Source organism: Elaeis guineensis, chromosome 14, assembly GCF_000442705.2.
Source record: "Elaeis guineensis isolate ETL-2024a chromosome 14, EG11, whole genome shotgun sequence".
NCBI lineage: Eukaryota > Viridiplantae > Streptophyta > Magnoliopsida > Arecales > Arecaceae > Elaeis > Elaeis guineensis.
The window spans coordinates 53,936,776-53,963,193 of record NC_026006.2 but is presented as its reverse complement, the minus strand read 5'-3'; the positions used below and the strand labels follow the sequence as shown (position 1 = coordinate 53,963,193).

The 26,418-nt window shown below is 38.0% G+C and overlaps 1 protein-coding gene across 1 annotated transcript; it reads left to right on the top strand.

The window, feature by feature from the left end:
- Positions 1 to 10,085: 10,085 nt before the first annotated feature.
- On the top strand, positions 10,086 to 12,876 carry LOC105057616 (two-component response regulator ORR9). The gene is made up of 5 exons (XM_010940269.4): positions 10,086 to 10,573; positions 10,660 to 10,751; positions 10,864 to 10,941; positions 11,062 to 11,132; positions 12,326 to 12,876. The coding sequence occupies exons 1-5, from the start codon at positions 10,429 to 10,431 to the stop codon at positions 12,591 to 12,593; spliced, it is 654 nt and encodes a 217-aa protein (XP_010938571.1). The 5' UTR covers positions 10,086 to 10,428; the 3' UTR covers positions 12,594 to 12,876.
- Positions 12,877 to 26,418: the final 13,542 nt, after the last annotated feature.

The window sequence follows — 26,418 nt, the reverse complement described above, 5'->3', positions numbered from 1 at the left end:
TCGAAGCATATTCTGTTTTGAAAATAGTAAAGAAATTTATCCAGGTCTTTGAAGAATGGACAACGAGAACCAAAGGCCTAAGAGGATAAAAAAACTCAAAGCTGTTTGAAGAACTAAAATGAATACAAACGCACACTTCACGTTCAAAAAATTTATAGGCAGCTGGAACCTCTACACAGGAGAATGAACTTGTTAATCACCAAGAGCCTTGATCGGAGAAATACCGATAAGATGAATCTACTGAATTTGCTGATTTGCTGGCCTCTTCTATCTCCTTTTTGTACTCCTTCATTCTCTCAGACATTTGGTCTTGAGAACACTTTTAATCACTATCTCAGATAATTATATAAATATTAATATTAAATTATAATATATAGCCCTGAGGGAATATCCCTTTCCTTTTTTTTTTTTTTTTTCCTCAAAAAAATACAAAGAAAGATATATTTTATACACAGATTCAGGAAAATAAAACATCTAAGTTCCCCTTAGAGACAACCAATTGCGCCCTCTAACATGGACGGCTGAATAAACTTTATGAGGCTTGATTGAATGGATCAGAATCAACGACAAGAAAACTATTTTAAAACCAAGCTGGTTTCAAGTCTCAAACCACCTTTAACATAAGATTAATTTAAAGTACAAACGTGGCATAGAACACATATCGGCATTACCCTTAGAATAGCCTAAGTTTCACTCAGCAATATAATTAAGAACATTGAAACCGCTAATGCGCCTCCGGTATTAGCCTGAGGAATAGAACCGTGAGTTAGCAAAACCTTCTGCTGTCTTTTCTTCAAATATTTTCCTACCTCCTGTTTCATGTGCGCTTTATTTATTTATTTATTTATTTTTGAAAAGGCATGTCTGCTTTAATTAATAAAGGAAGCATGCTCAAATAAAACAACAGCAATTAACATACATGGGACAGGAAACAAGGAGCTTGAAATGCATGGAAAATTCTAAAGTATATGTAGGATTTGGAATCTCTATCTTTTAGGTTGGCTTTGTGGGTCAAATAGAACAAATCTGCTGTTGATGGTATGAGCAATGCTTTATATGATCACTTGTTTAGGTAAATGACATCACAAAGTTGTGTGGTTCACAAAAAAAATTTATGGCTTCTCATGAGCCTACATCTATATATATCCACAACCCATCATCTTTGGATACTGCACTGAAACATAATATATAGATCATGACAATCACAACAGACCACAAACAACAAGTCAAAGTTTCCCCACAATCATCTTTAGATGAATGAGTTTTCCCACTGTCACATTCTCTAAACTAGAATGTTACATTATAGTTACCCCAATGCTGCTAGGATGCTCGGATCCTACATATATAAGATTATAAATCACGCTATATTTCCATTGCTACATATATGATAATGTGGTGATAGCAACTTTGATCATTTAAATTCCAGAACGACATCAAAATCTCTATAATATAAAATAAGAAAGTTTTCATGATAATTTTTCATTACAGAGACAAGTCAAAACCAATGACCATACAACCAAACAACGTAAAAGTTAATATAGAGTCACGTACTAGTACAACAGAAATTGCCTAAAAGTAATTTTTGGGTTGCCTTTTTTCTCTCTTACGTTGCTTTGCCAGGACGAAGGACAGGGGAATATGATCACAGGAGTCCCTTTCATTGCTAGATGGCCCCCTCACGTATAAGCGTGACAGTGCATGCATGAGCTTCGCCAAGACAAAAGATTCGGAAGGAATTTTCTATGAGACATCTCTGTGGTTTCGTGATTGCTTTCTCCAGAGGGAAATATGAGGGGACCGCTGGAAGATGGCTCCCTTGACTTTCTGAGATTTGGAAGATATATGAAGAGATATATTAAGGCAGAGAATCCAGTGCCTTGGGGATCTGCTGGTCTCCATTGGGTCCTCCTGTGTCCTTGGTTAAATGAGACCCAAGGTTTCAAATAGTGCCATTAAGTTAAGCTGCCTTTCTCTAGGATTAATATGTAATTACCATTGTAATTGGATCCTATCGGTTGGGTTATCCTCCTCATGAGGAGAAAAGTTGGGGCTAACAAGTATCAGAGAGATTGACAGGTGTGGGGCGAAGAAACCCTCCTCTATTAGGGGAGAGCTTTTTCTTATACATAGATGATTTCATACAATGTGTGGATTGCACAACAGAGTATTGTACTATGCTTCTATGTTGTACCATGCTTGATGGCCGTCGTCAGGAGACGGATAGCTATCAACAACGAGGCATCGTGTATGATATGTAAACCCGTCTTCTAATGACGACCATCAAGCATGGTATGGTATTACATATTATAATCCACACATCATAGAGAATCTGTGCTCCCTCTTATAGGGTTGAACTTGATAAAGAAGACCCTTGATGCTCCATTGCTTTAAGGGTGGCTTTTTTGAAGAAGGCGGCTAGAATGGAGAGGTTGCCATCGGCAACATTTCAATGTGCCGTCTCGTAGCACTTGTTGTCATTCGACTCCGATAGTGCCTCCATCGAGAGCCCAGCTAGGTGTCTCGGTGGGTGGTGGCTGTCGTCCGAGATGGTCGGATCTACAAGAAAAGTCCATGCACCGAAGTGTGTCTGGTTGAAAGCCTTCCGATGTCTAAGTCAGTCGGAGCCTAAAAAATAGATGAAGGAGGAAGAATGAAAAGAGAGAGCGAAGGGAAAGCTCTGGGTCTAATGCCGGACTTGCCTCTCTTCATTTTTATCTCAGGACCTCCTTTTTACCTCTTTAAATAGAGGTAGAGCCATAGGTTGCTTTACCAGAATCATGTAGACCATCTGGGGCCTATAAGGCCATGATCTGATGAGCCGCTGCCAGCTGGCGACTGTCCGAGCCTGCGATGCTATTATCTAACAAAATATTGTGTTAGCCGTTATCCTATATCTAGGATCATTAGTCGTGAGCTCTAGTGGCCAATCATGCCCGCAGACAGAGTTAGTTAGTTGTAGGCGTCAGTTGCAGGATGCACCCATATCTGAAAGATTGTTGGAGGGCTTCACCCCAGATGCACGCAACATGTAAGTCGTTGCTTCTCGTCGTTGGCCGGGTCTCAACCTCGGGGTCGGTGATGGGCCGAGATAAGATTGAGCGTAGGCCGACGCCATGGCGCAGCCTGCTCTCGAGCGAATGAATGCTCTCCGGACTTCCCAGCGTAATTCAGCCGCCAGTGATATTGCCAGGTGGCCAGCTGCAGTCCGACGAGAGGAGGGGTTTGATACTCAAGCAGCACCGTAACAGCAACAGTCTTGTTTATTGCTACAATAAAAATAGTAGTAATCATTTTCCCAATCTACCATATAATAATATCAAAACAATATTCTTTATTTGAATCTCTATTATATATACTTGTAATGTAACGAGGGCCTATGAAACAACTTTGACTGGTGTTATAATATCATGGTTCAGCTATGTTTATGTTTTCAATTTTGTGTGTGTATGTGTGCGCGCGTGTTGGGATGATATCAAAGTTTGATATTGCCATGAAGGCTACTTTCAAAAGGATGTTGCCATAAAGGCAACAGTATGATTTCTATTTCACGCAATAGCAAGCATCTTCTTAGGTACAGGACTAAACATACTGTTCTTATCTGCAAGTTAGGTGGAGATTTACAAGTTGGAGATCTTGGATTCTTTGTATGATAATGGATATGCCTTTGTACCAGAGCCTTTCTTTTTCAAGTGAAGATCAATCAGATGCCATTATTCTCTTTTTGTTATTGTGATCATTATTTCATTATGACCTGCAATGGTTTGGTTCCACTGTTTTTGAGCATATCTCGAAAAGGACACTGATTTGAGCTTATTGATTCAAAAAAGTGATTATTCTGTTTTTGATTTATATATTGTTTTTTTAGTTCTCTCAATTTTTTAAAGTTAGGAATACTGTAATTTTTTGTTTCTTTCACCATGAAAAATACATGTTTAGCAGATTTAAATGCTAAGATGTGATTTCATTTCTGTGAAATTACTATTAGATTTCAAAAACTTAAGCAATTAAGGAGAAGATCAATAATGTATATCGACTTAGCAAAATGGGGAAAAAGAAAAATTATCGATCATGAATGGGACATATCACCATACACTATCATCCACAAACCACATAGAGTCAGATAAATGAATTAGTAGATAAGGAATTGTAGACAAAGAAGTTAGCCAGATGATCTAAGATTTCTCTATCATGCTACTACTGCCCGAGATTTTTAGTGCAAAGCTAAAGTGGATAGGATTGCAGCACAGTAGTATCCTCTGGACAACTATCACATCTGCATTGTGACTTAGGATGTTCCACCAAAGATTTGATGGAGTATCATATGAATCTAATTAGAAATTGGATCAAAGAACTGATTTGCTTAGTTGATCATGGACAAGATTGTTGGAAATTATACCAAACATGTTTTGGGACTAAACGAAGGTATGAGATATATGCTTGTAGCTTATAGGAAAGGTAAAATTTGCTCTTGGATTCCTATGGTGAGCACTTAAATAAGAAAGAATGTTTAATTTTAAAATTGTGGTTGCCAGTGGAAGTTAAATTAGCTACAAGACCAATGTTGTACCCTCTCCCATGAAGTACAGATCATGTGCTTGAAGCTGAATGGTGGCATTCCACATTTTTCTCAACAAAAATTAATACAGCTCAGAAGAATCTACAAGACCAATGACAGAACTTGAGATTTGAGAGTCATCAATCTGACATCCAAGATCCAACAGCCTTGCTGCTGATGAAGATATAGCACTTCATCATGGGAAAACTTTGTGGTTGTACCCTTTTTTTTCTGTCCTTTTTTTTTTTTTTTTGGTGGGAAGCATCAAAAGTAAATATAAATAGATCTCCTGCACTGCTTCTAAAGTCCTGACCTTTGAACACGAGGGACAGTGCCACAACTAAGAGATTCTACTAGCATGTTAAGCTAGCACATTTGAATTGATGATCATCCTTGTTGTTGTGGAAGGTTTAGTTCTACATCGATTATGAGTCAGAAGTATTCTGTCTTATATGAGATAGGAGATCTTCTTTTTCTCAAAAGACGTCTTTTGGATCAAAATCCAGGAGACAAAGTCGTGAGGCTACGACAATCACAAGCATACCAACTATGGTCTAAGGATCGCAAACATATCAGCTACGGTTCAAGGACCATAAACATATAAGCTAAGGTATGTATGCAATCAAAACGGACAATACTTCTTGTTGGAATGGGCCTCCTATCCGTATGAGCTCCGGAATCTCTTGACCACAATACTTGTAAATAAAACTAGCTTTTTTGGCTTATTTCGATGGCTATATAATGATCGAAAAAGGATCCAATAAGGACTTAAATTTGCCAAACAGCTTTCTTTTCCCCTAATTTGTTAGCAAATTCCAAATGACCATCCTAGGCACTCGTTGAGCAATCCAAAACAATTTTCATCAATATAATTAACAGAATAAGGTTACTGGAGTTTTATCTATGTCTGATGTCCTTAATTTACTTCTCAAATGGTTAGAAGTTTCACCCTTTTACCATTTATTCAGAGAAAAGGACGAATATTTTTATTTTATTTTTTTCAAAAACGATAGTGTTGCTGAGAGACTATAATTGTACTAGTGTAATCATTTCATGGCAACCAACAGTATATCCAGATTTGCTGGGACCTTCAGCAGTAGGCAGATGCTACAAAATATGTGAGGGTTGTTCCATGACATTTTGCAGGCTTTCAACAAATTCCCAGAGTCCGCTATTGGTATAGAGTTCAATGAGTTTAGTTTTGCCATAAGAAGCTTTATTGCATGGCTCAACTTCCTTGAGGCTTGGAGTATTCTTTCTGCTTCCACTTGGCATTTAGGAGGCCTTAAGTTTCATTGTGACTTCTCTTGTTGTCTCTTTCTCTAAAGCATGGATTTAATTTGTCAAGATGCTTTAAGGAATAGGTTTTCAAAATAATTTTTACCATCACCTTAGACTTGGAAAGGCAAAGCTCCATGGGAGCATATGAATCCTCTTCTTATGAGTGATCTTAAATAGGATTATGAGCTGATTGATTTTATTTAATTGATGTAAGAAATTTGGACTGTGCCTGTGATACGTGGAGATGAAGAACACAATTGTATGTAGCAGACTTAGAGCCATGGATAATAGTGTGCATGGTCTCACCAATAGGCATTGGAGGAATTTGTGTTATGTATTAGAACAGAAAGCATGATTATTGAAGAAACAAGGGAAAAAAATGGCAGGGTGAGGCATGAACTATCTGAAGTAGAGAAAAGGATATAAGGAACCTTTTAGATTAGAGGTAAAAGGATATTATGAAATATGGTTATTGATGTAACCAAGGAGCATATCATTAAATTAAAGTTAATGTTCTGTTTATAAATGTTGGAGTGGTGACAAAGGAAGTGACAACATCTAGACTATTTCACCTAAATATAAATTGTGTGGTGATGTTAATTATTCCTTTCAGCTACATTGACCAACTTTCACCCAAAAAATAAAATAAAATAAAATTTTTATGGGATTGACATTTGGCCATTTCTAGTTTCTTGGTTGGCAGCATTGTTTTGAGTCTTAAATCCGTCTTTAAGCCACTCAAAGGGAAGGGAAGGAATAAACAGAGCACCCAAGGAGATCATTTCTTGCATGTTAGCATGTCAACATCCTCCACCAAGTTGGGATTTCAAGACTAAGCAATTTGCCCATTAATCATGTCTTCTGATTTTTTTTTTCTTTTAAGAAAAAATGTATTTTAAAATGTACAAGAATGGTGTTTGGATGGTATGAAGTTTGATTGTAGGCAGTAGTGTTTTGAGTGCTCATTCCCTCTATCTTTAATGAGCCATTCTCAAAGAAGTCTAAGAAGCAGCAAGCAGAGTGACCTAGGTGCACACACCCCATGTGTAGAGATATCAACATCCCCTGCCACTTTGAGTTTGAAGATTAGGTATGCGGTGTGTAATGTGACCTTAATGAGAACACACATGCAACAAAGTAAAATAATAAAAATTTAAAAGTGGAGAGATATGAAGAGTAATGATTTAGTATGTTGGAGAATAATCATAAATGATATGAAATTAAAAAAAAATTGAGATGTCCACATGCACAACAGAGCTATTTGATTAGCTCAATATCTCAAAATTAACTTTAATGACAATGTTAAGGGCAAAAGTGGAGGCACTGATTTTGTGATCCATGATCTTACATACAGACTTGTAGCGGCTAGGGGCATATATCTCTATGAGCCCTCAGTTCTTATGGTAGAGCTTCGGATTGCATGGGTTGAGATCATTTACGCTCGTCGGATTCTTTGAGCTGACCATCTAATTATTGAGGGTGACTTAGCTATGGTTGTGTCTTGGATCCGAGGGTGTATGCAGGGTGATGATGCCCACCCTCTCCTACGAGACATAGCGACCTTATTGATTTATTGTGTGGACCTCAGAGGCTAACTCAACAGTTGATTGAATGATTGTATTTATCGTGGAGGACTCTTTAGACTGATATAGGTGAAACTCTTAGACCACTCAAAGATATTTTGTTTTCTGATTTTTTTACATATATGCATACAGTAAGTGCATCAATGCTTCGTTCTATCAAATAAAAAGTTTGAAAATAGAGAAAATTTGTATGAAAAAGCTTTAATTTATACCACATACAAAAGTGCCACTAATTTCTATTTTAGAATTAGTATGCATTTATGCTTCAGAAATGCATTTTTTGTCACCATTGCAATCATTGAACTCTAATTAGTACATAAATAAAATACAGAATTCAATAAAATAAGACATGAATGATGAGAAAATGGTAAGCAACTTTTTTTGAAAAATAAACATTTGATTGCATACAATAGGATCTTATAATAAAATTTCTTTCTATCAACTACTAGCTAGATGTGCGTTCACATGTACACATTCGCTAGTATACTTTAAATGCACTATTTCAAAATGATTAGAAGCCAATGTTTGGTGGTTTTTTACAGCTCCAAAAGTTGATGCAAAAAAAAGGTTTGGACTATATCTTTTCCTATTAGCCAAAAAATTACTTGAGTAAAAAGAGGGCTTGAGATTCAGTACATCAACGGACTATGAATGATATGGAAATGAAGAATTGTTAGAGATAGTTGGAGATTACTTCCTTCGAATCAAAGTCTCATCGATATGCATAGTTGTCACCAAAGATAATAGATAACAAAGGAGATTGACTTGTCCATAATATAATTTTCAACATCATTTTAAAATAATGAATCCCGGAGAGAAGCCAAGTGCCAGCACCTAGGTGTCCTCATATCTCCCCAAATCCATGGGAGATACTACGTATAATATACTTCTATTTCCTTCATAATCATCATCTAGACAATTAGGTTCAAAGAATTTAAAATTAAGTATACATCGCAGAAAGATCATAAATAATTTTGAAAAAAATCAGAAAAGATCTGAGGCGGTTGGCATGTGCGAAAATGAACAAAACAATGCCTCGTTGAGATAAAGATCTCTTAACTACATCTCAAAATGGTCCTTGAAAGATGCGGTCCGAAAGAAGACCTATGCAACACTAGCATACAAAATAATTTAAAATAATTTTAAGACACTCCATTCTAAGTCAAAATAAAATTAGACCGGAAAGGCCTACATAATTTAAGTACATAAGATATACTACTTTAATTAGACAATTAGGTCAAGGGATATCACCTAGGAGGTATATATTATAGTATATACATTGGAGATCATGTCCTAACTCCTAAGATAAGAAAGACCTCTCACATCACACAACATACCCCTCATTGTATCCCTTGGGTCTCATATTTATTTAATCCATTATTAATATGGTGTGGAAGATATGAGGGGGTGGTGTTTATGATTTGGTTTGGAATTATATATTGCCCCATCAGAGTCCAAAGAGATAACAGGGATGGGAAGAGAGATGGGTTTGGGGGCTTAGAGAGAGAGAGAGAGGGAGGCAAATCTGGGGGGAATCACATGGAAATGCCTCCGGAGTGGGTGCGATGGGGAGATACGGTAAAGACCGCATGATTTCACACAACTGGGAAAAGGAAAGAAGGTGGGGCCATGGGTGACGTCAGCGGATCTTGGGCGGGGATTGGGCGGGCCACCACCACCACTATCTTGTTTTCAACCCAACCCAACCCATCGCAAGACGTAATGAGATCCCTTACGCTGTACCTCCGGAGGACTCCAGCACCCTATGCTCTCCAGGTAATTAAACAACGCTGTTATAACGAATCTTTTTTTTTTTTCAAAATACTATTTTTTAAATAAAAATTTGTAGGTGGTTCTAATTAATCAACTACTTCAACATGAGTGTGTTAAATTTCTCATAGGATGATAGATAGAGAGGAAATTTGTTTGCAAGAGCCCATCTTCTTAATTTGTGAGATATTTCAATGAAAATAATAAAGAGCATTATATAATAAAAATAATAATGATTATCTTTATATATCATGAGAACAATACTTTTTCATGGAGCAAATAATAATATTAATTTTTGATTATTATTATTTATTTTTATTACTATAGCAAATAATAATATTTGTAATAATATTATTTCATCAAAAATTGGGCTGCAAGGTGAGCATCATTATTATTGTTATAGTGCTAAAAATGATATTTGATGATATTCATTATTTAAAAATATTTTTCATTCAAAATTGATATTATTGTTAATATAAAAATTATTATTAATTTTTTTTTATCAGAATTCAATCATGATATAGCGAAATAAAATGATATCATTTGATCATGTATATATCTATAAAAATATTTTTCAAAATGATGCATGTATTAAATTAAGTATTATTTTCAAAATGATATAAAGACTGAAATTTAAGGACATAAATTTCGTCATATGAACTATTAAAGATTCACTATATTCATTAAATAATAGGCACTTGAATTAGAAAATGATGCTAATAATAATACTAACAATAACATGCCTAAAACCTATAATAACGGCCATTGCAACGGTCTTTTGCGTTAAACTGAGGCTTGTGGTTGTGGGGGAAAGTAGGATGGGATTCCAATCTAATCTAAAACTGGGTCCGCGGTGCACTGTAAGGCAAGTCCTTGTAATAAAACAACACAAGGCTACGAGGGGAAAGGAGACAACAGAAAAGGAGACAAGAGGGGGTGTGTGTGGATTGCTTGCTCTCCAATTCAATAATGGGGTGAATTCTTGTGAAGATTTGGGTGAAAATCTGGTCGGATCTTGCTTTCCATGCGCTGGTATTTTGGTTGGCTGGCTTATATCTCCTCTCATTTCGTTCCTCCCTTCCCCCATAGAGAATCCTATCATCCCACAGAGAGAGATAGAGAGAGGAAAAAATAAAAACCAAGCAAACACCAACCCAACCTCTACCTCCTCCTCTGCTTCTACTCTTTCTTCATCTCTCCCCACCCTCCATCTAGTATCATTCCCTTATTGGTGCTGTGATGGGGCGAAGAAATCAACAACTACCACCACAACAAGAAGCTATGACAGTTGAGGCAGAGGCTCGGTTCCATGTTCTGGCTGTGGATGATAGCCTTATTGACAGGAAGCTCATTGAGAGGCTCCTCAAGACCTCCTCCTACCAAGGTATACTCTCATTGGTGGTGCTTCAACAAAATAGAAAACAAAGGAATCACCCCATCTCTTGGTTTCCCATGTTTTTGATGTCTCAGTTACCACAGTGGAGTCTGGAACCAAGGCTCTGGAATTGTTGGGGCTCAGGGAGGACCAGGACACCACACCTTCTGTCTCCCTAGATCAGCATGTAATTTATCTAACCATAGTTTGCTGCATGGTTTGCTTTCTTCCCTTTTTTTTTTTTTTGTTTGCTTTGGGATATTTGGATGATTGATCTTTTTGATGGGTTTTTATTGCAGGAGATTGAGGTGAATTTGGTCATCACAGATTACTGTATGCCCGGAATGACAGGTTATGATCTGCTGAAGAAGATTAAGGTTGTCTTTTTTGTTGAAGATGTTGATTTTATTAAAATTATTTGGCTGATGGTTGCTTTCTTTGATTTTGTTTCAACTTTCAAGAGATTTATCGTGCTGTGGTTTTTATTGTTGAACCAGGGGTCTTCTTCTCTTAAAGATATCCCAGTTGTGATCATGTCATCTGAGAACGTTCCTTCCAGGATCAGCAGGTGAGACCTATAATAAGTCCCCTCTTTTTGGCATTATTTGATTAATCTAAACAAAGAAATTTTTTTTTTTGTGAAAAAAATATTATTACATAGATATAAACCCAACTTTTACCATGATACAGTTTGGAAGGTTTGGAAAGTTAAAAAAAAAAAAAAAATGAAGAATAAGATGAGATCAAAAGAAACGTAGGTGGTCTTTGGATTCCTTTTTTTATTTTTTGAATTATTCAATTTTAATTGGGAATTAGATTTTGTAGTGATGGAACTTTTGCACCAAAGAGCTTTTTGTCCCTTTTCTTTTGGCGTTAGTTGGTCTTCACAGCCTTGCAGACCAAACGAAATTCCCAAAAAGTTGATGGGAGTTAATGCTTGATGTGTACTGCATCAAACGCATGGAATTTTTTATTTTTTATTTGCAACCAAATTTTAACTGATCTCAAAATTTCAGAAGATTCTTGGTATGTTCAATTAAATAAGATCATAGGTGAAGAAACCTAGGTGGTTATTGTGCAGATATAGCTAGGAAAAGGAGGCTAAGGTGAAGAATTAAAATTTGGGCGGTGGATTTCTGTCCACAAGGTGTCCTTCATGAGCGTCCATGAATAAAGGAATTGTATTTCTGACGTGATTGGACCACTGGGTGCAAAATTCCCCAAACTTGAACCTATTCATTACTTTATGGGTACTACAATAAATGGCTAGGAGTCCTTTTATTTATTTTAATTCCTGCTCATTTCATTCCCTGAGAGATAACAGAAGGAAAAGAAATAATTGCTCAGTTACAATCAAACCTACTCTGCTTCACTGCTGCCAATTAATGTAGTACATAGTACATTTGTCTAGCATAGATCCAAGTTTAGGCCTTTTAATAGGGGGAGATCTGGGTAGCCCACTGGCTAGATTTTGCTTCCAATAAAATTCTGTGGTGAAAAGTTAGCCTTGGGGTTAAAATTTCCTCCAGTCAAATCTGGGAAGGAATCATTGAAAAAGCAGCCCCTTCTGTCAAACTAGTCAAACATCCCAAGATCTTTTCCTTGTTTTTGTTAGATTTTGTGTTGTTGGTGAACTTCTTGATAGATTTTGTTGGATCCACTGACTTGATGTGATCACAAAAGAGGGATAGAAAGCCCCCACATGAGATCTCTCTTGTTCCTCTTTTTAAGATGGCATTCCTCGATGTGTACTGATCACAGGTGCTTGGAAGGAGGAGCAGAGGAGTTCTTTCTGAAACCAGTACAACTCTCAGACATGAAAAGGCTCAGACTCCATTTACTAAAAGGGAAGACCAATTGCAAAGAGGAGCAGCAGCAGCAACAACAACAGGAAGAGAACAATAACATTAGTAATGGTTGCAGCAGTAACAAGAACAGCAACAGCAACAAAAGGAAGGCCATAGATGAGGAGCTTTCACCCAAGAGGACAAGACCAAGATTCTCCAATGACAGCCTGACAGTGGTTTGATGTTAAGAAATCTAATTATTGTTTCACCAAGGATGAGAGACTCTAAAGTTCCTTTTTACCCATCATCTGTCCTTTTTCTCTCTTTCTTTTAATTTTTTGGGTTGGGAAGTCCCTACACATACACCTATTCCATTCCAATTTTGCTGTGCTTTTAGAGGTACCCAGATTGAAAATGTAAATAAGGGGGAAGGCAGGATGGGTGGTTGTTCATGGTTAGGCTGGTATTTTTGAACTATAAGTGCTTCAGTTATAGATTCCAATGACTGATGTTTTGTATAGCTAATTCGATGGAAGTCATTACTTTGGACTTGCTGATTAGAAACTATGCTCCTTTCTTTTTAGAAGAAAGAAGGGTGTCTTGGATCTCTGGCCCAAAATTTTGGTGCGCTTACCAAGATTCTCATTCTAATTCCTGTGTCACAGCTTTTTAGAATGCTCAACGCTGTTATGTCAACAGCCTCTCTTCTGCTGGTACTAACATGTGTCAAAAGCTCAGTGGTTTTCAGCTGGTTTTTAAAACTATTCTTCTTTGGAACACCAAAGTTGAGAGGAAAAGAAGAAAGGGATGGGAGCATCAATAAAGGGTGTGGTTAGTAAAGTCAGAGCAGCTTGACTATTTGAGAATCTGAGCACATCAATGCTTGAAGCTTTTCAGTGACCCCTAGGTCTTCTTGTGATGGGGCCATGGGGTTGAAGTGAAAACACCATTAGAATTCGTCCAACTGTGTGGCCCTCTAGAAATTGACAAGGTTTGATGTTTGAAGTTTTGGAACTTAGTGCAAACCTTAAATTTAAGTTAAATTTGATGGCTTGGCCTAGGGATTTTAGTTCTAACTATTGAAGAAATTTCCTAGTTTAGAGGGGGTGTTATTTGGTCGGGTTAGGTGCCGCCGAACCTAACCCAAACGAGTTAGGGCGGTTGGTTCTTAATTGTAAACCTAATGTATCCATTCCAAAAATTAGATCCGGGTCAGGTCTTAATAAGATAAGATTGGGTATAGATTGGATATCGATCACACTCTATTAAGCTCAACACTTAAAACTTAATTATTAATCATGTAGCCTTTTCATAAATTATAAATTTCTATAAGAAATGGGAAAGATGAAGGGTAAAACTCTGTTTTATTTTCTTAAGAAAAAGAAAAGAAAAGAAAAAAATTATTTTTATATTAACGACAACCTTCATTCCTGTGGCTTGTTGATATTCAGAGCTTGTTTGTATGTTCTTATAAAATTGGATTATAAGATTTATGACTTGCTTTGTCCATCTAAGAATGACCTTTTGTCAACCAAACACTATCCAACCTAAATCTTGAGAAGCAAAAAAACCTCCATAGGGCTTATTTTTCTTTCTCTAGCTCTAAGGCTAGGATCTGAGCTGGATATGAATAGGCTTTTAAAATATGCAATCTAGATAGGCCAATAGGCTCGATTTTTGCTGGATTTTCGGTCCAATATTACATGATTATCCAAACAGGCCCTCATTTGTGAATTGGATGATAACAAGCCGAGACTTCATCTGCAGAAAGTTTCCCTTCATAAGTTTGGAAATTTATTTTGTACCTAGTTTAGGATTATCTTCAAACAAACTTGTCTGCTATCCATAGGGGATTATATTTATATATTTTTGCAGATGAGCCCTTGGATTTCTAACATATGCGTCGTTCACCAGCAAATCCCAACGTTCTTTTTGCTGCTAATTAAATCCTCACACCTATCAAGTGATATTTCTTTTTCTATTATCTAGCATGCAAGCTAACGGGGATGGGGAAATTATGGCAGCTTAACATTACTTTGCTCCAATGTAGAGAAACTACAAGCCATTGTTCATAAAACTACTTGTAATATATATGTTGATGCAGGTTTCAGCTTTGGAATAACTCAACTAAATTTTAGTTCCAAAAATCTAAAATAATTAATTTAAAGTTATTTTTAAGTTGTTGTATTTTATTAAAGTTTTTACAGTTTAAATATACTAGATATTTGTTTAGAAGTTTTGAATTTTTTTCTTCCTTAGTGAATAGAATCTCTTAAAATCCATTGACATTAGTAAATTAAAAGTTTTCTAACAGAAAAATTTAATAAAATACGGAAGATTTAATTAAAATTATAGTAATAATATTTTAAATATTTAATAGAATTATTAAAAATTGAGCTATTTTTTATATAATTTAAAACTATATTTTTATTTTTATGGTCGTGCATGGGATCAACCAATCTGATTCCAACTATGCAAATGTGTTGGATGACAAGAGTGATCCAGTTCAAAAAAGGCCTATAACCAAAGTCGAGGCCCATGGGTCCAGAGTAGGTCTAACTTGACCAATGCACAGGTCCTACTGGTCAAGCATGGGGGACAAATTAGGACCCAGAACTTTTCAAATGAAGAACATGCTACTGTAGCTGACCTGATCAAATTCTAACTGCATCATTATGTGGTTTAATTTTTCTACAGCTCTTTTTTTTCCCTTTTTTTTATAAAAAAATTCTTTTGTGGACTTCGGGACTCTAAGTTCTCCTTCTTAGGAATTATTGGTAAACAAGGATTCATAATGCTGGAATGGTAGGGAAATGTTATGATGATTGTGGTTATATGACATTTGGAAGATTCAGTAATTAAGCTACATTCTCATTTCATTTCTGTTTTGTTCCCCTTCTCCTCTTTTCTAAAGCCTTTCTCTCTAATGGGGTAGTCTACTGAGTGATGTCACTAACACCTTAACCAACTTGTTGCCTCTATATTTTTATTCAGAGTGGCAATTTTCATTGACTAATTTGCAACGTTTTCAGGGTTCTGTCATTGACCAATGCCTCATCTGTTAATTTTGAATTCTTGTGAAATTTGACTTTGGATTCATTCATTGGCAGTTCTTTTTGTCTCAGATTTCAAAAAGGAATAAAGATCACTTAATAGGGAGCATCAACCAGATGTTCTAGTGGAGAGAGCAACTCAATATGCATGAAAGGTGGAGGACATTTCTCTCATTTTTAAGAACTTGCACCATCTCCTGACAATTTAGTCATTCCTCCTTGCCTAAAAAGGATCTGCCAAACTAGATTTTTCTTTCTTATTCCTGGTATTATTATTTTGTTTTCCACTTCTAGGCCAGATCAACACACATTCACATTTTAGAAGGTCAAAGCATCATAAACAAGAAGTAGAAGATATAAAAAGGTGAGCGTATTCGTTTTTGACTGTTAAATTGTCGATTTCTTCTTGTTCAGAATCATTTAGGTCCGATGGATGATTTTTCAGTACAGGCATTGTAGAAGGTCCAAATTTACTTTAAAACATCTATTTTGGATTTCTCTTCCAGGATTATAAATATCACCCTCATCAAAGCAATTCTTTCATCTGCAGGAACTTCCAATCAGCCAGCGAACTTATTGCAGCAACTTTGTAAAAGTATTTGTTTTTTTAGATGCATCGAAGCGAAAACTGAAGGGGCTCGCTTTATCAGGAAAAACTGCCTTAATTTTTACAGCCACAAGTTTTAGAGGGAGATATCGTCACCCCAAAGACTTGACTTGGAATCTCATCAGGTTTAGAAAAATTTTAATAAGTAGAACTTATTTTGCAGAACATATTTTCTGGAAAAAATTCTTTTCTGAAGAAAATTTAAGATTATAAAACTTGAACATTTAGACATAACTATTGCCACAGTGATATCGGTGTTTGGTAAGACTGTCGGACTGTCTGACATGGATAAAGGTGCCTTTTTTCCGTAGAAAGTATATTATTTCGTTGATTCAAAACGTAAGAGTACAAGTATGAAGAACCAAAAGGCACGAGGACAGCGACCTCAAAATAACAGGCCAGAAAACATTTAGAAATTATATTGAGAACCCCAAAACAGAGATAAACGAATAAAACCACAATCAAGAACAAGCTGTGGAATATATTTACACCAAGAGAAGAGAGAACTGGATGATGTATTATTAACACAGACAATCTAAAAACTATACACAAGACATAGAAACCTTGTAAGTGGTAAACTGGTGTGCTCTGTTGATCCTCATAGAGTATTGGGTAGTGGCAGAGTAAGCTTATAATAAGAAGAAGGCCCCTCGAAGTATTTGTTAAGCATAGGCTTGTCAGCACCAGTGGAAGAGTCCTCTCCAGTTGAAGAAGAATTTGAAACAGAGTGATCAACTTTGCATTCCTTTGTTTTCCTCAGAGGAACAGCAAACATACAACCCCAGACAGCGAAGTAGCAGAATCCCAAGCAATTAACAATCCATGTCCCACAGATTCTGAAGCTGGTTCGGAAGAGGCAACTGACCACATGAAGGAAAATACCAGTATGTTGGCAGATGTAGGTAAAATATGGATATCCCATTGGAGGAAACATAAAAGGCTCAGATCACAGCAGTATTTAGGAAACAGTAAACTGTAGGCAGTTGTAGACCATAAGCATGGCACATGCGAAAGTAGAGCTCACTGAATCACAATATAGAACACAAACATTATAACCTTGCAAAAAGCAAAGCAGAAAAAGTTAGCCTAACAACTTTCTTTCTCTTTTTTTTTTTTTTGACCTTTTTCCTTTTTATTTTCATCCCCATCAGCAGACTGAAACTTTTTTTTACTTGTTTTTTGTCTTTTATTTTTCAACTGAAATGCTATTTCTCATACAAGATTGAGACTTGTGATGAATTTGTTTATGGCCACCCTGGCAGTTCCAAAACAATGCTAGTATATGCAAGAGTTGAAATGAGATGAAGTCATTTAAGCCTTCAAGATAGATAATGACATTAGAGTAAAACATGTAGTGGGAGCCGAACTCTGTGCGATATGCATCAGACCCAAAGAAAAAAGCAATAAAATTTATAGTTTCACCAAGAGATAACCGGCCACCCAGCATTGTAGGATTGTTCACCAGTAATAACAAACTGTCTAAAATGCAACCGGAAATACTTGCGAAATCTGTGAGCTGCAAATGGATTTCTATAATTTGAGTAATCAGCAAATTATCCATTAATTGATTCCCCTTACTTGCAGGCTCAGATAAAGCATGGTGAAAATAGTGTACAGTGATGCAGCCACAAGTGGTGAGATCTAAGCTGCAAGAGGACAATCCATGTCTGCGATATGAAGTGTCAATTCTGAAACCGATAAGATCCATCCAAATGAAAATCATAGTGTTAGGATTTGACGCCTCGAGATTCAGCCTACATTGAGCCCACAGCGAGGTTCGCGGTGAAAAACGGAGTCCAACGAGACCAAGATCACCTGAAACGGAGCTCGGATGGAGGAGATACGAGCTTTTGAAGTCGGCACGAGAATCGAGACGGCGGAGGACCGCCGGCAACCGGCGGCGGGCGGCAGCGGCGCGGCCGCAGGCGGCGGGCGGCAGCGGCGCGGCCGCAGGCGGCGGCGCGCGGGATGCGCGACCCAGTCCCGCGCGGGACGCGCGACCCAGTCCCGCGGCCCCTTTTCCCCGGTCCACCGTGGACCGGGCGGTCCACAGCGGGGCCTGTGGACCGCGTGGGCGTTTCCTACGCGTTTCTCGCGGTCCACGGCACTATTTCGTGGACCGGAACGCGATCCGACGGCATGGGTGACTCCCGATCTTGATCGGACGGTCTGGGATGTGATTTGGATTGATTAAGGAGTCCTAATCACGATCTAAGTCGTGATTAAGGTCTATAAAAGCCCTGTGATGAAACAGAGAAGTGTGTGGTTGGTTTTTTTTCTCGCGCCGTACGAATCCGAGAAGAGAGAGAGAGGCGAGAGCACTGTGAGAGAAGGAGCAGGAGGCTCCTGGACAGCGGTCGCCAGGCTCTTCAGGGGTTCAGGGAGTCTCCAAGAGAGAGAGAGCTTTTGTGAGGGGAACTTCAGGTGAGAGAGAATTGGGTGTACAAGGGTTGAGGGTGAGGTCTCCTCTTGTAAAATTTCTTTTTCATAGTGAAGTTTGCATGCCCCGTGGAGACGAGCCCTTTTGTGGCTGATCAACGTATTTTGATTGTTTTTCTTTTTGTTTTGTTTCTTCTTTCTTCCTGCTGTATCGCGTGATACTGAAAAGATCTTGGGAGGTGGTGTTCTGACCAGACATCCACCCAACACATAGTCTCGTTCATAGAAGATGATTTACAATCTGATGATGTACTAATTTGATTCTTGACAGCTGGATTCAATGGGAAATTAACCTCCAGCAGATGGGACAAATTATGAAGTCTCCATTGAGAGTGAGAAACAGTAATAGCCTGAGGTGTTGATAGGAAGCACTTAGTCACTTGTTTATAGTCCTTCTCAAACAAACTATTACTTTTTTGATTTTGTATGAACTCATCATGTATTCTTTTTTTCAATCTTTTATTTTTAAAATTCTGATTCTTAACTTGCTCATAACATTCTTGATGTTGATCTCTTCCTTTTTTTTTTCTCTAATAATAAACTCGATCCGACAATGCAGAACTATTCCTTTTTGATAAAGATATTTACCATCTGCTGAGAAAGAGATAACAGTAGAAAATGATGAACAGAGTAAGCTGGATCCCATAATAGGTAGCGGAAGTTGTCATGTATAATTTTTTGAATATACACTCACGTCCCTGCAAGAATGAGACGTTAGTACAAGAAGACACAACAAGCATAAAGTTGCACATACGACGAAATGAAAAGCTCTATTGTGCTTATCCATCAAGTCCCACACTTCAATCATTTCGTTGGAATGATACTCCATAGTTATCTGTACGAAGAAGATACAAACAATATGAGCCAACAACATGGATATCATTCTACTGAAAATCGTCAGTCTTGATCTTATTTGCCAAATAATCCACTATCGATATATATGGACTATTTTAAACTTTACGGCTAAAGACTTCCAATTCCATATATCCTGCAAAAAAAGAAAATGCTTAGACTTTTGACTTTGAAAGACTTCGATCCAGTGAATAATTGTGATTGAATCACCTTCTAAGAAAATATGGATGGCATGAAACTTAGTTACAACAACATACATACGTAGCCGGGCAGCAATTGTTTTGGCAAAAGGGACAAACACATTAAATAATTTTTTCTCTCAAGCTTGTAAGAAACATGCTGAATGGTCTATGAGAACATTAGTAGTTGAGACCTGATTAGATACAAGAGAACTATTAAAATTTATCTTAATATACCCATAGAGATAGAGGGTAGCCAATAGATCGATAAAAATTTGCTCTGAAGAGTAGAGTTGGAGTTAACACTACCTTAGTGCCTAAGCTGGTGTCAAGATAAAATATTAGTAAAAATTATGGCTCTACGAGAGACTTGGACTAAGGTCAAAGATACGTGATTGAAAATCCACTCATTTCTCTCTTACCAGATAGCCCAAGTAATACAAGCTACAAGAATTTTTCAATCTTTATTAAAATTAGAATTTTTCATATAATCAAACAAGCCTACCAACAAACCAAATATATAGGATTTTTTATGCATATGATAAATATAATACCAGCATTGATATGCAAAGGAATATGTGGTAAAAATATGATCACGATCTTTAATAAAATTAGGGCAAATATCACAAGACTGGCTGTTAGAAGGAATAACATTGCAATGAGCATGGTACTGCTTTGTTGGCAATCTTTTTAGATTAATTACTATCAAAAGTACCGAACTCGAGGCGGGAGAGAGAGTTCCCAGATCAGATTAAATAAATGAGCATGTTAACGCAAAATAGGCTCTATAGTTGAAGAAGACATATCTTTAAGGGGCACACGAGGAAGTTTAGATGGGCCACGGACTAAAATATCCTCATCTGTTGAAAAGGAGAGAGGGATTACAAGGATTTGATGCAAAAGATCAGTTAAAAATAATTGGGTCAAACTATCAAGTATCCACTATCGAGAATTATTAATATAATCAAAAATAATAATCTGTGAAACATCCAAATCCATATTTATCAAAGTAGACCATCATTGCAACAGGCAAGTGGAAATCCAGGGGTCACAATAAAGATTTATATGATTGTCCGTCCCCATCATATACTGAAAAGAGACTGAATATTTAACCCACTATGCAAAATTTTTTCCACTTGATTGAACTGTGCCTTTGAACGGTAGTCATTGCAATATGACGCTTTTAACTTGTTTGTCAATTAAGCATACATGTTAATGTAGGAGATCCGGCTAAGATTTGGCTTTATAGTCCTTCTTCACTGTTTGTTCTCTCGTAAAACTATGAAATATTTACTGTGCTCTCTTTGTTCTTTGAAAGGAGAGTGGAAGCCCAGAAGCTGCTAAAGGAATCACTCCACACTTTGGATGCTTATCTACCCTGAGTTCTATCACCTATCTTAATTTAAAAGAATTCTATCCTTTGTAGCAATATGAATCTATATAGTTTTGTTGGTTACCTTAGGAATGGTGTCCCAGTTTGCTTAGCGACTCCTAAGCAATCTTACTTGTAAAACATGAATCAATGGAAGCAGATGTCTGGTAGTTTTTTTTTTTCATGTATGACAATTCAAAACTTACCTACCGGCAGTTTTGAATTGCCAGTTGCCAGCTATTGGACTAAGCTCATCAAATGATAGATTCGATCCTAAATTAATTGTATTCTTAGACCTCATCGCTCTGGGATGTTCGGAGTGCACGTATACTGGATGCAGCCATTCAATGTGTGATTTCAGGACATGAGAGAGATTTGCATGAAACATGGATAAATACATGCTGTTACAAGAGATCTAGGTTCGAGTTCCGCCTTCACCACAATTCATGATCTTGGTGAATTATTGATGGACATTAGGATATCGACCATCCTTAGCAAAATGAAACAATATGAGAAGAAGTAAAGTGCAGTACTCTAGCAGATCTTTAATCAATCTATTCCAATGACAAAATCACCACTAAGATCCAATCAACTGCATGCCTATTTTTCATTTATTTTTGGACTAGATATGCCCGAAGGCATTCATCGCATCTAGAGATGAAGTATAAACTTCTCTTCTGTTCTAACCTATTTTACATTTCTTCGGGCTCCAATCTCCGTACATATATGGCCACAAAAATAGTTGGGAATGTTAACCATGAAACAGGTCGTCAGAACACCGGTTATAACCGTTTTTATTTTTGACAATTGTTTACATAATATGAGAGCAGTTACCAACATGGAGATGCACAACAGTTGTATCATGGATGATCCATAAGATACCTAATCGATGGTTTGCAAGTGTTGCAAAGACATTAAGTTTTCTAAATGTAGATAAATCTTTGCAGCTGTCTATGGCCTTGAGGGCTGGCTGGTCAGACAAAAAGTGCCTCATGCTTTAATTGGCAGGTTGGTGTCTGCAAGAACGGTGCCCGTTATTTGCCGAAAAAATCTTAGCAATTATACATGTCAAAAAATTTAAATAATATTTTTTGAATAATTCTTTTGAATAAAATTTTAAATTATTATAAATAGTATCAGATTCGATTCAGTCCTTAGCCTGTGTGGATTAAAAAATACCACAACATAAATTTAATGGGACTGATTATGGATCAGTTGTGGTGTTTATGAATGGATGCATGGATTTGGATTCTTAGCTTGGCGAAAATGTCAGAATTTAAATAAAGAGAGTATGTAAAGAACTATGCAGGTGTGTATTTAGTTTCATGTCGGTTATTCGCTAGAAAGATTTTGGATACTTATACAGGATCGAAGAACCCAAATAATACTTTCGGCTAATCTTTTTGGATGAAGTCTTGGATTGTCAGTGTTATTTGAAAGGATTGATGCTATTTGAAAGGGTTGGTATAGAATTTAGGAGATTAAATAAACCATCTCCGCCATATATTCTTCATGTGTGACCAACACTTGGACTACTGTATTGTTGAGTCACATATTATGCTTTAAAAATATTAATAATTTAAATTCAATTATCTATCTTGCATTGAACAAATCTAGCGGATGAACATTTTTATTTTTTTTAGTAGAAGAACAAAAATTTAACTAATAAAAGGATGCATATAAACAACATATGGTTTTATCAATTGTCAATATCAAGACTTCCGGTAACAAAATTATTCCATTATAGTGCACTTCACCGAAATTTATGTTGATTATTATAACAGTTACAAAAGCTGCTGTATGCCCTGTCTTGTGCAATTTTGAATAATTTAATATCAAAATGAAATACTATAATAGCTACCGTAATGGTATTGTAATGGAAAATCTATTGAAAAATAATAGTGCTTGTTTCCTTGATAACAAAAAATATTTTTTTGCAAGCAATGCAAGTTTTTTTTTAAAAAAAAAAAATCTAGTTGTATTTGAGGAGGCTAAGTAAAATTAACATTCTCTACAAGTACTTTGAGATCCCTCGTCTCATGTGATCGCCGGCGATCTATCGGGCCGTAGTGTGCATCAGAGCCGAAGGAGATGGCGAGCAATCTACGGAACCGCCCCAAGGTCTCGAAGGCGGGAGACATGCCAGAAGCGAGTCGGAGGGAGACGGTGCAAGAGCATATCATTTGGATCTCGCTAGAGCCATCACCAAAGGAGATAGATGAGCTCATCAAAAGGTTTCCAGAGGTGGTCAAGCTCCCAAAGGAGATTTTGAGAGAGGATTTAGAGTGCTAGGCGGCTTTGATGATGGTGGCAAGGAGTCTTGGCCGGAGGGTGGTGGCTAGGGACTTCCACTACAAATGAGGCTAAAATGAAAGGTGGTGGAATAGAAGCTCGAGAAGGCCTTCTTGCTCTTTCGCTTTAGGGAGGCCGGAGAGAGGGATCTAATCCTCCATCGGCCGTGGGTTGTCGTCGGACAGATGTTGGTGATGGAGCAATGGAGGTCGGATTTTTTTTTTTCGATGGAGGGAGCTATAGGATCGACCCTACTATGGGTCCGACTGCCGTAGGTCCTGATGGCGTTCTGGGGAGAGGCCGCAATTAGAAAAGTGCTCCACCTGGCCAACGAGCTATCTTTAGTGGATGAGTGCATGGTGGAGCAAAGGCGGCCGAGTTACACTTGAGCGTGTATGAATGTGGATCTCTCCCGACCGTTGATACTAGGGGTGCTAATCAAGGGTTTGGACGACCTCTTCTAGCAGAGGTTTGTCTATGAGAACCTTGATGGCCTCTGCCTCCAATGTGGCCATATCCATTGGCTGGAGGAGGCGTGCCCGATCGGAAGGAGAGATGGTATCTCGACGGCTGGCTTGGGCTCAGGAAATGGCATCTGGTTTGAAGGGGAGGACATGGGGGTGGCTTCAGAGGGGCCACATTTGGGGCCATGGCTGGTGGCCGTCCGTGGTCGCAGCCTAGGCTAGAAACACCTGGGGTTTGAGGAGAAAGAGGGCTAAGTCGACTTAGCCCTTTGAGTCAGAGTCGAAGGTGAGTCGGCTCAGACTGAAGATGACTCATGTGGGCTCAAACCAGGTTGACTCGACAGCTAGATCCGATGGTTGGAGCAAGCCAGCCAAGATTGCATGGCGGTGATCTCCCATCAAACCAGGGTTCGATTCAATGATTGGATCGACACTAGGGGTGCCAAGATTAATGCGGGGTGAAGTGCGGGCCTGGGCTTGGACGTGGACCAGCCTGCAAATCAGTTTGGGCTACTGGCTGAGCCTGGGCATGGGTCGGCACTGGGTCGAGGCTCGGGTGTGGGCCTTTCAAAGGGCGAGTTAGCAGCTTTATTGGGGGTGGGCTCTGAAGAAAACTGTAGGCATTTCATGCATACATTTTTAAAAATTTTTGGCAGAAGTATATCAAATTAAACTATTTAATCTTATTAGCATGCTATAGATTAGATCTAAAACACCTATACTAGGATTTATAACATGATATAATATGTATATATAAATCTGAAAATGAAAAATCACAAGCACGATCATATCATCGCATGCAGTAAGTTATGTCTACAATAAGTATGAGTTCAAAACCCATCATCTGAGCACGGATAGTTGATCTCTACAACTGAATCTCATGGAACTAGAGTCCTACTGATTGCTAGCAGCTGCACAGGGTGTCCGGCCTTTAAAGATCATCCACTAGAAGTCCTGCGCTGATCGACCTTTCTGAGAGTGCTAGCTTGCGTGAAGACCTTGTAGACGGTTGATCTGTACGTGCTCTTCTAATCATATAGACTCTTCTAGATGTGAGAAGAAGGCTTAGGAGGAGGCAAGGTGGTGGAATAAGAAGATGAGAAGACTCTCAGCTCTCCTTTTCTCTTCCCTCAAAATCCTAGTCGAAACCCTAGGGTACCTACCTAGAACCTCACGCCCAAGAGGAATCAGATATCCTCTGTTTCATGCATAGAAGGCCCACCCCCTCTCACTGATTTCTGCCCCACACTCTGATTATTTTCATGGTAATTCACCTATGTTTTGTCGCACAAAAGAAATCCCTTCTTAAGGGTGGTGTGGGGATTAGATAGGATAAGATAATCACTAGGTAGTTTAGTTTAAATTCAAACCAACTTTGAATTCAAAGCTTAACCAACCAATCTGTTGGGATTTGATGGTGCTCTTATAGTCTTGAAGGTGACCACAGATGGAGCTAGATCGATAGGCTCTGGATTTACTAGGATAGGAGTGATCCTAGGGTGAAGACAGTGTATGGTTTCCACAGACTCGAGGTTCTGACGATGAGGACTTCAAGAGGCTTGGTTAGAGCTTCGGAGATCTGAGGACACAAGGTGGAATAAGAAATCAAGGAAGGGTGAAGATTGTAGAGATGAAGTAGCTTCAGCAGAGGAGTCAACTTGATTCTGAGACAAGTCGACTTGGTTCCAGTCGAGTCGACTCGATCTCAGTTGGAGTCGACTCGATCTCAGAGGATCAATAGAACCGAGAGCGCTTCTGGCACGATATGCTGCTGGCATAGTGTCGAGCCAACTTGAGTACAGTCGAGTCGACTCGACCTCTGATCGAGTCGACTCGACCTGGAAGAAAAGATGCGTTGGTTTTCTGTTTTGGTCTAGAATTGGTCTTTGATCCTGGGGTCTTGAGCTCAACTTTATGAGTTTCAAGGATGGCTAACTCAAGGGTTTGGACTAGAAACAAGTCAAGGGATGAGAGCATGTGAGACATGGGCTCAGTGAGTGCTTTCATGTATTGGGCTTCTCCTGGGGAGGTTTTTAGTTGGGGTTTATTAGGGTTCGTGTGTAAGTCCTAAGATATATAAACCCATGTATTGTAACTTAATATAGAGAATGGAATACAATAGCTTTTCTCCCTCAATATCTCTCTCCTTCTCTTATTTATTGCGTGCCAAAACCCTAACCGCCATCTTCAAAGAGGGATCCTTGCAGGCGCTCCTCTTTGGTGTATTGCTGATGCATTCCTTAAACCACATCCTGATTTTCATCTGCACAACAATTGGTATCAGAGTCAGGAGGTAGCATGGAGAAGGAAGAAGACGCCAGGAGTTGTTGAAGAGATCAGTGAGGTTCTTTGTCAGGTTTTCTATCAAGGTATTCTTCCTTTAATCAGATCGATGTTGTTTGTGATTGTGGTTTGAGACATCATGAGCAGTCGGATGAAGATTGATTTTGAAAAATTTGATAGAAAGAAAAACTTCTCGATGTAGAAAACTAGAGTGAAGGATCTGTTGGTTCAGTAGGAGCTAGATCTGACTTTGAAGGAAAAGCTATAGGGGATGACAGATTGGGCTTGGAGTTCTCTGGAGAAGAGGGCCTGTTCGCTGATTTGATGGTGCTTGGCTGATTCAGTATTATACGGTGTTGCTCCCTAGATTGATTTTGATGATTACAAAGCAGATTGAAGGGGTACCAATATTTTTTATTTGGAAAAATCTTTGTGCTCTTCAGGGGCAAAATCGTAATTTTACCAAAACCCTGATTTAATAGTATCATTTGGTAGAACAAAAGATTTGTGATCTATTGGCAAAAAT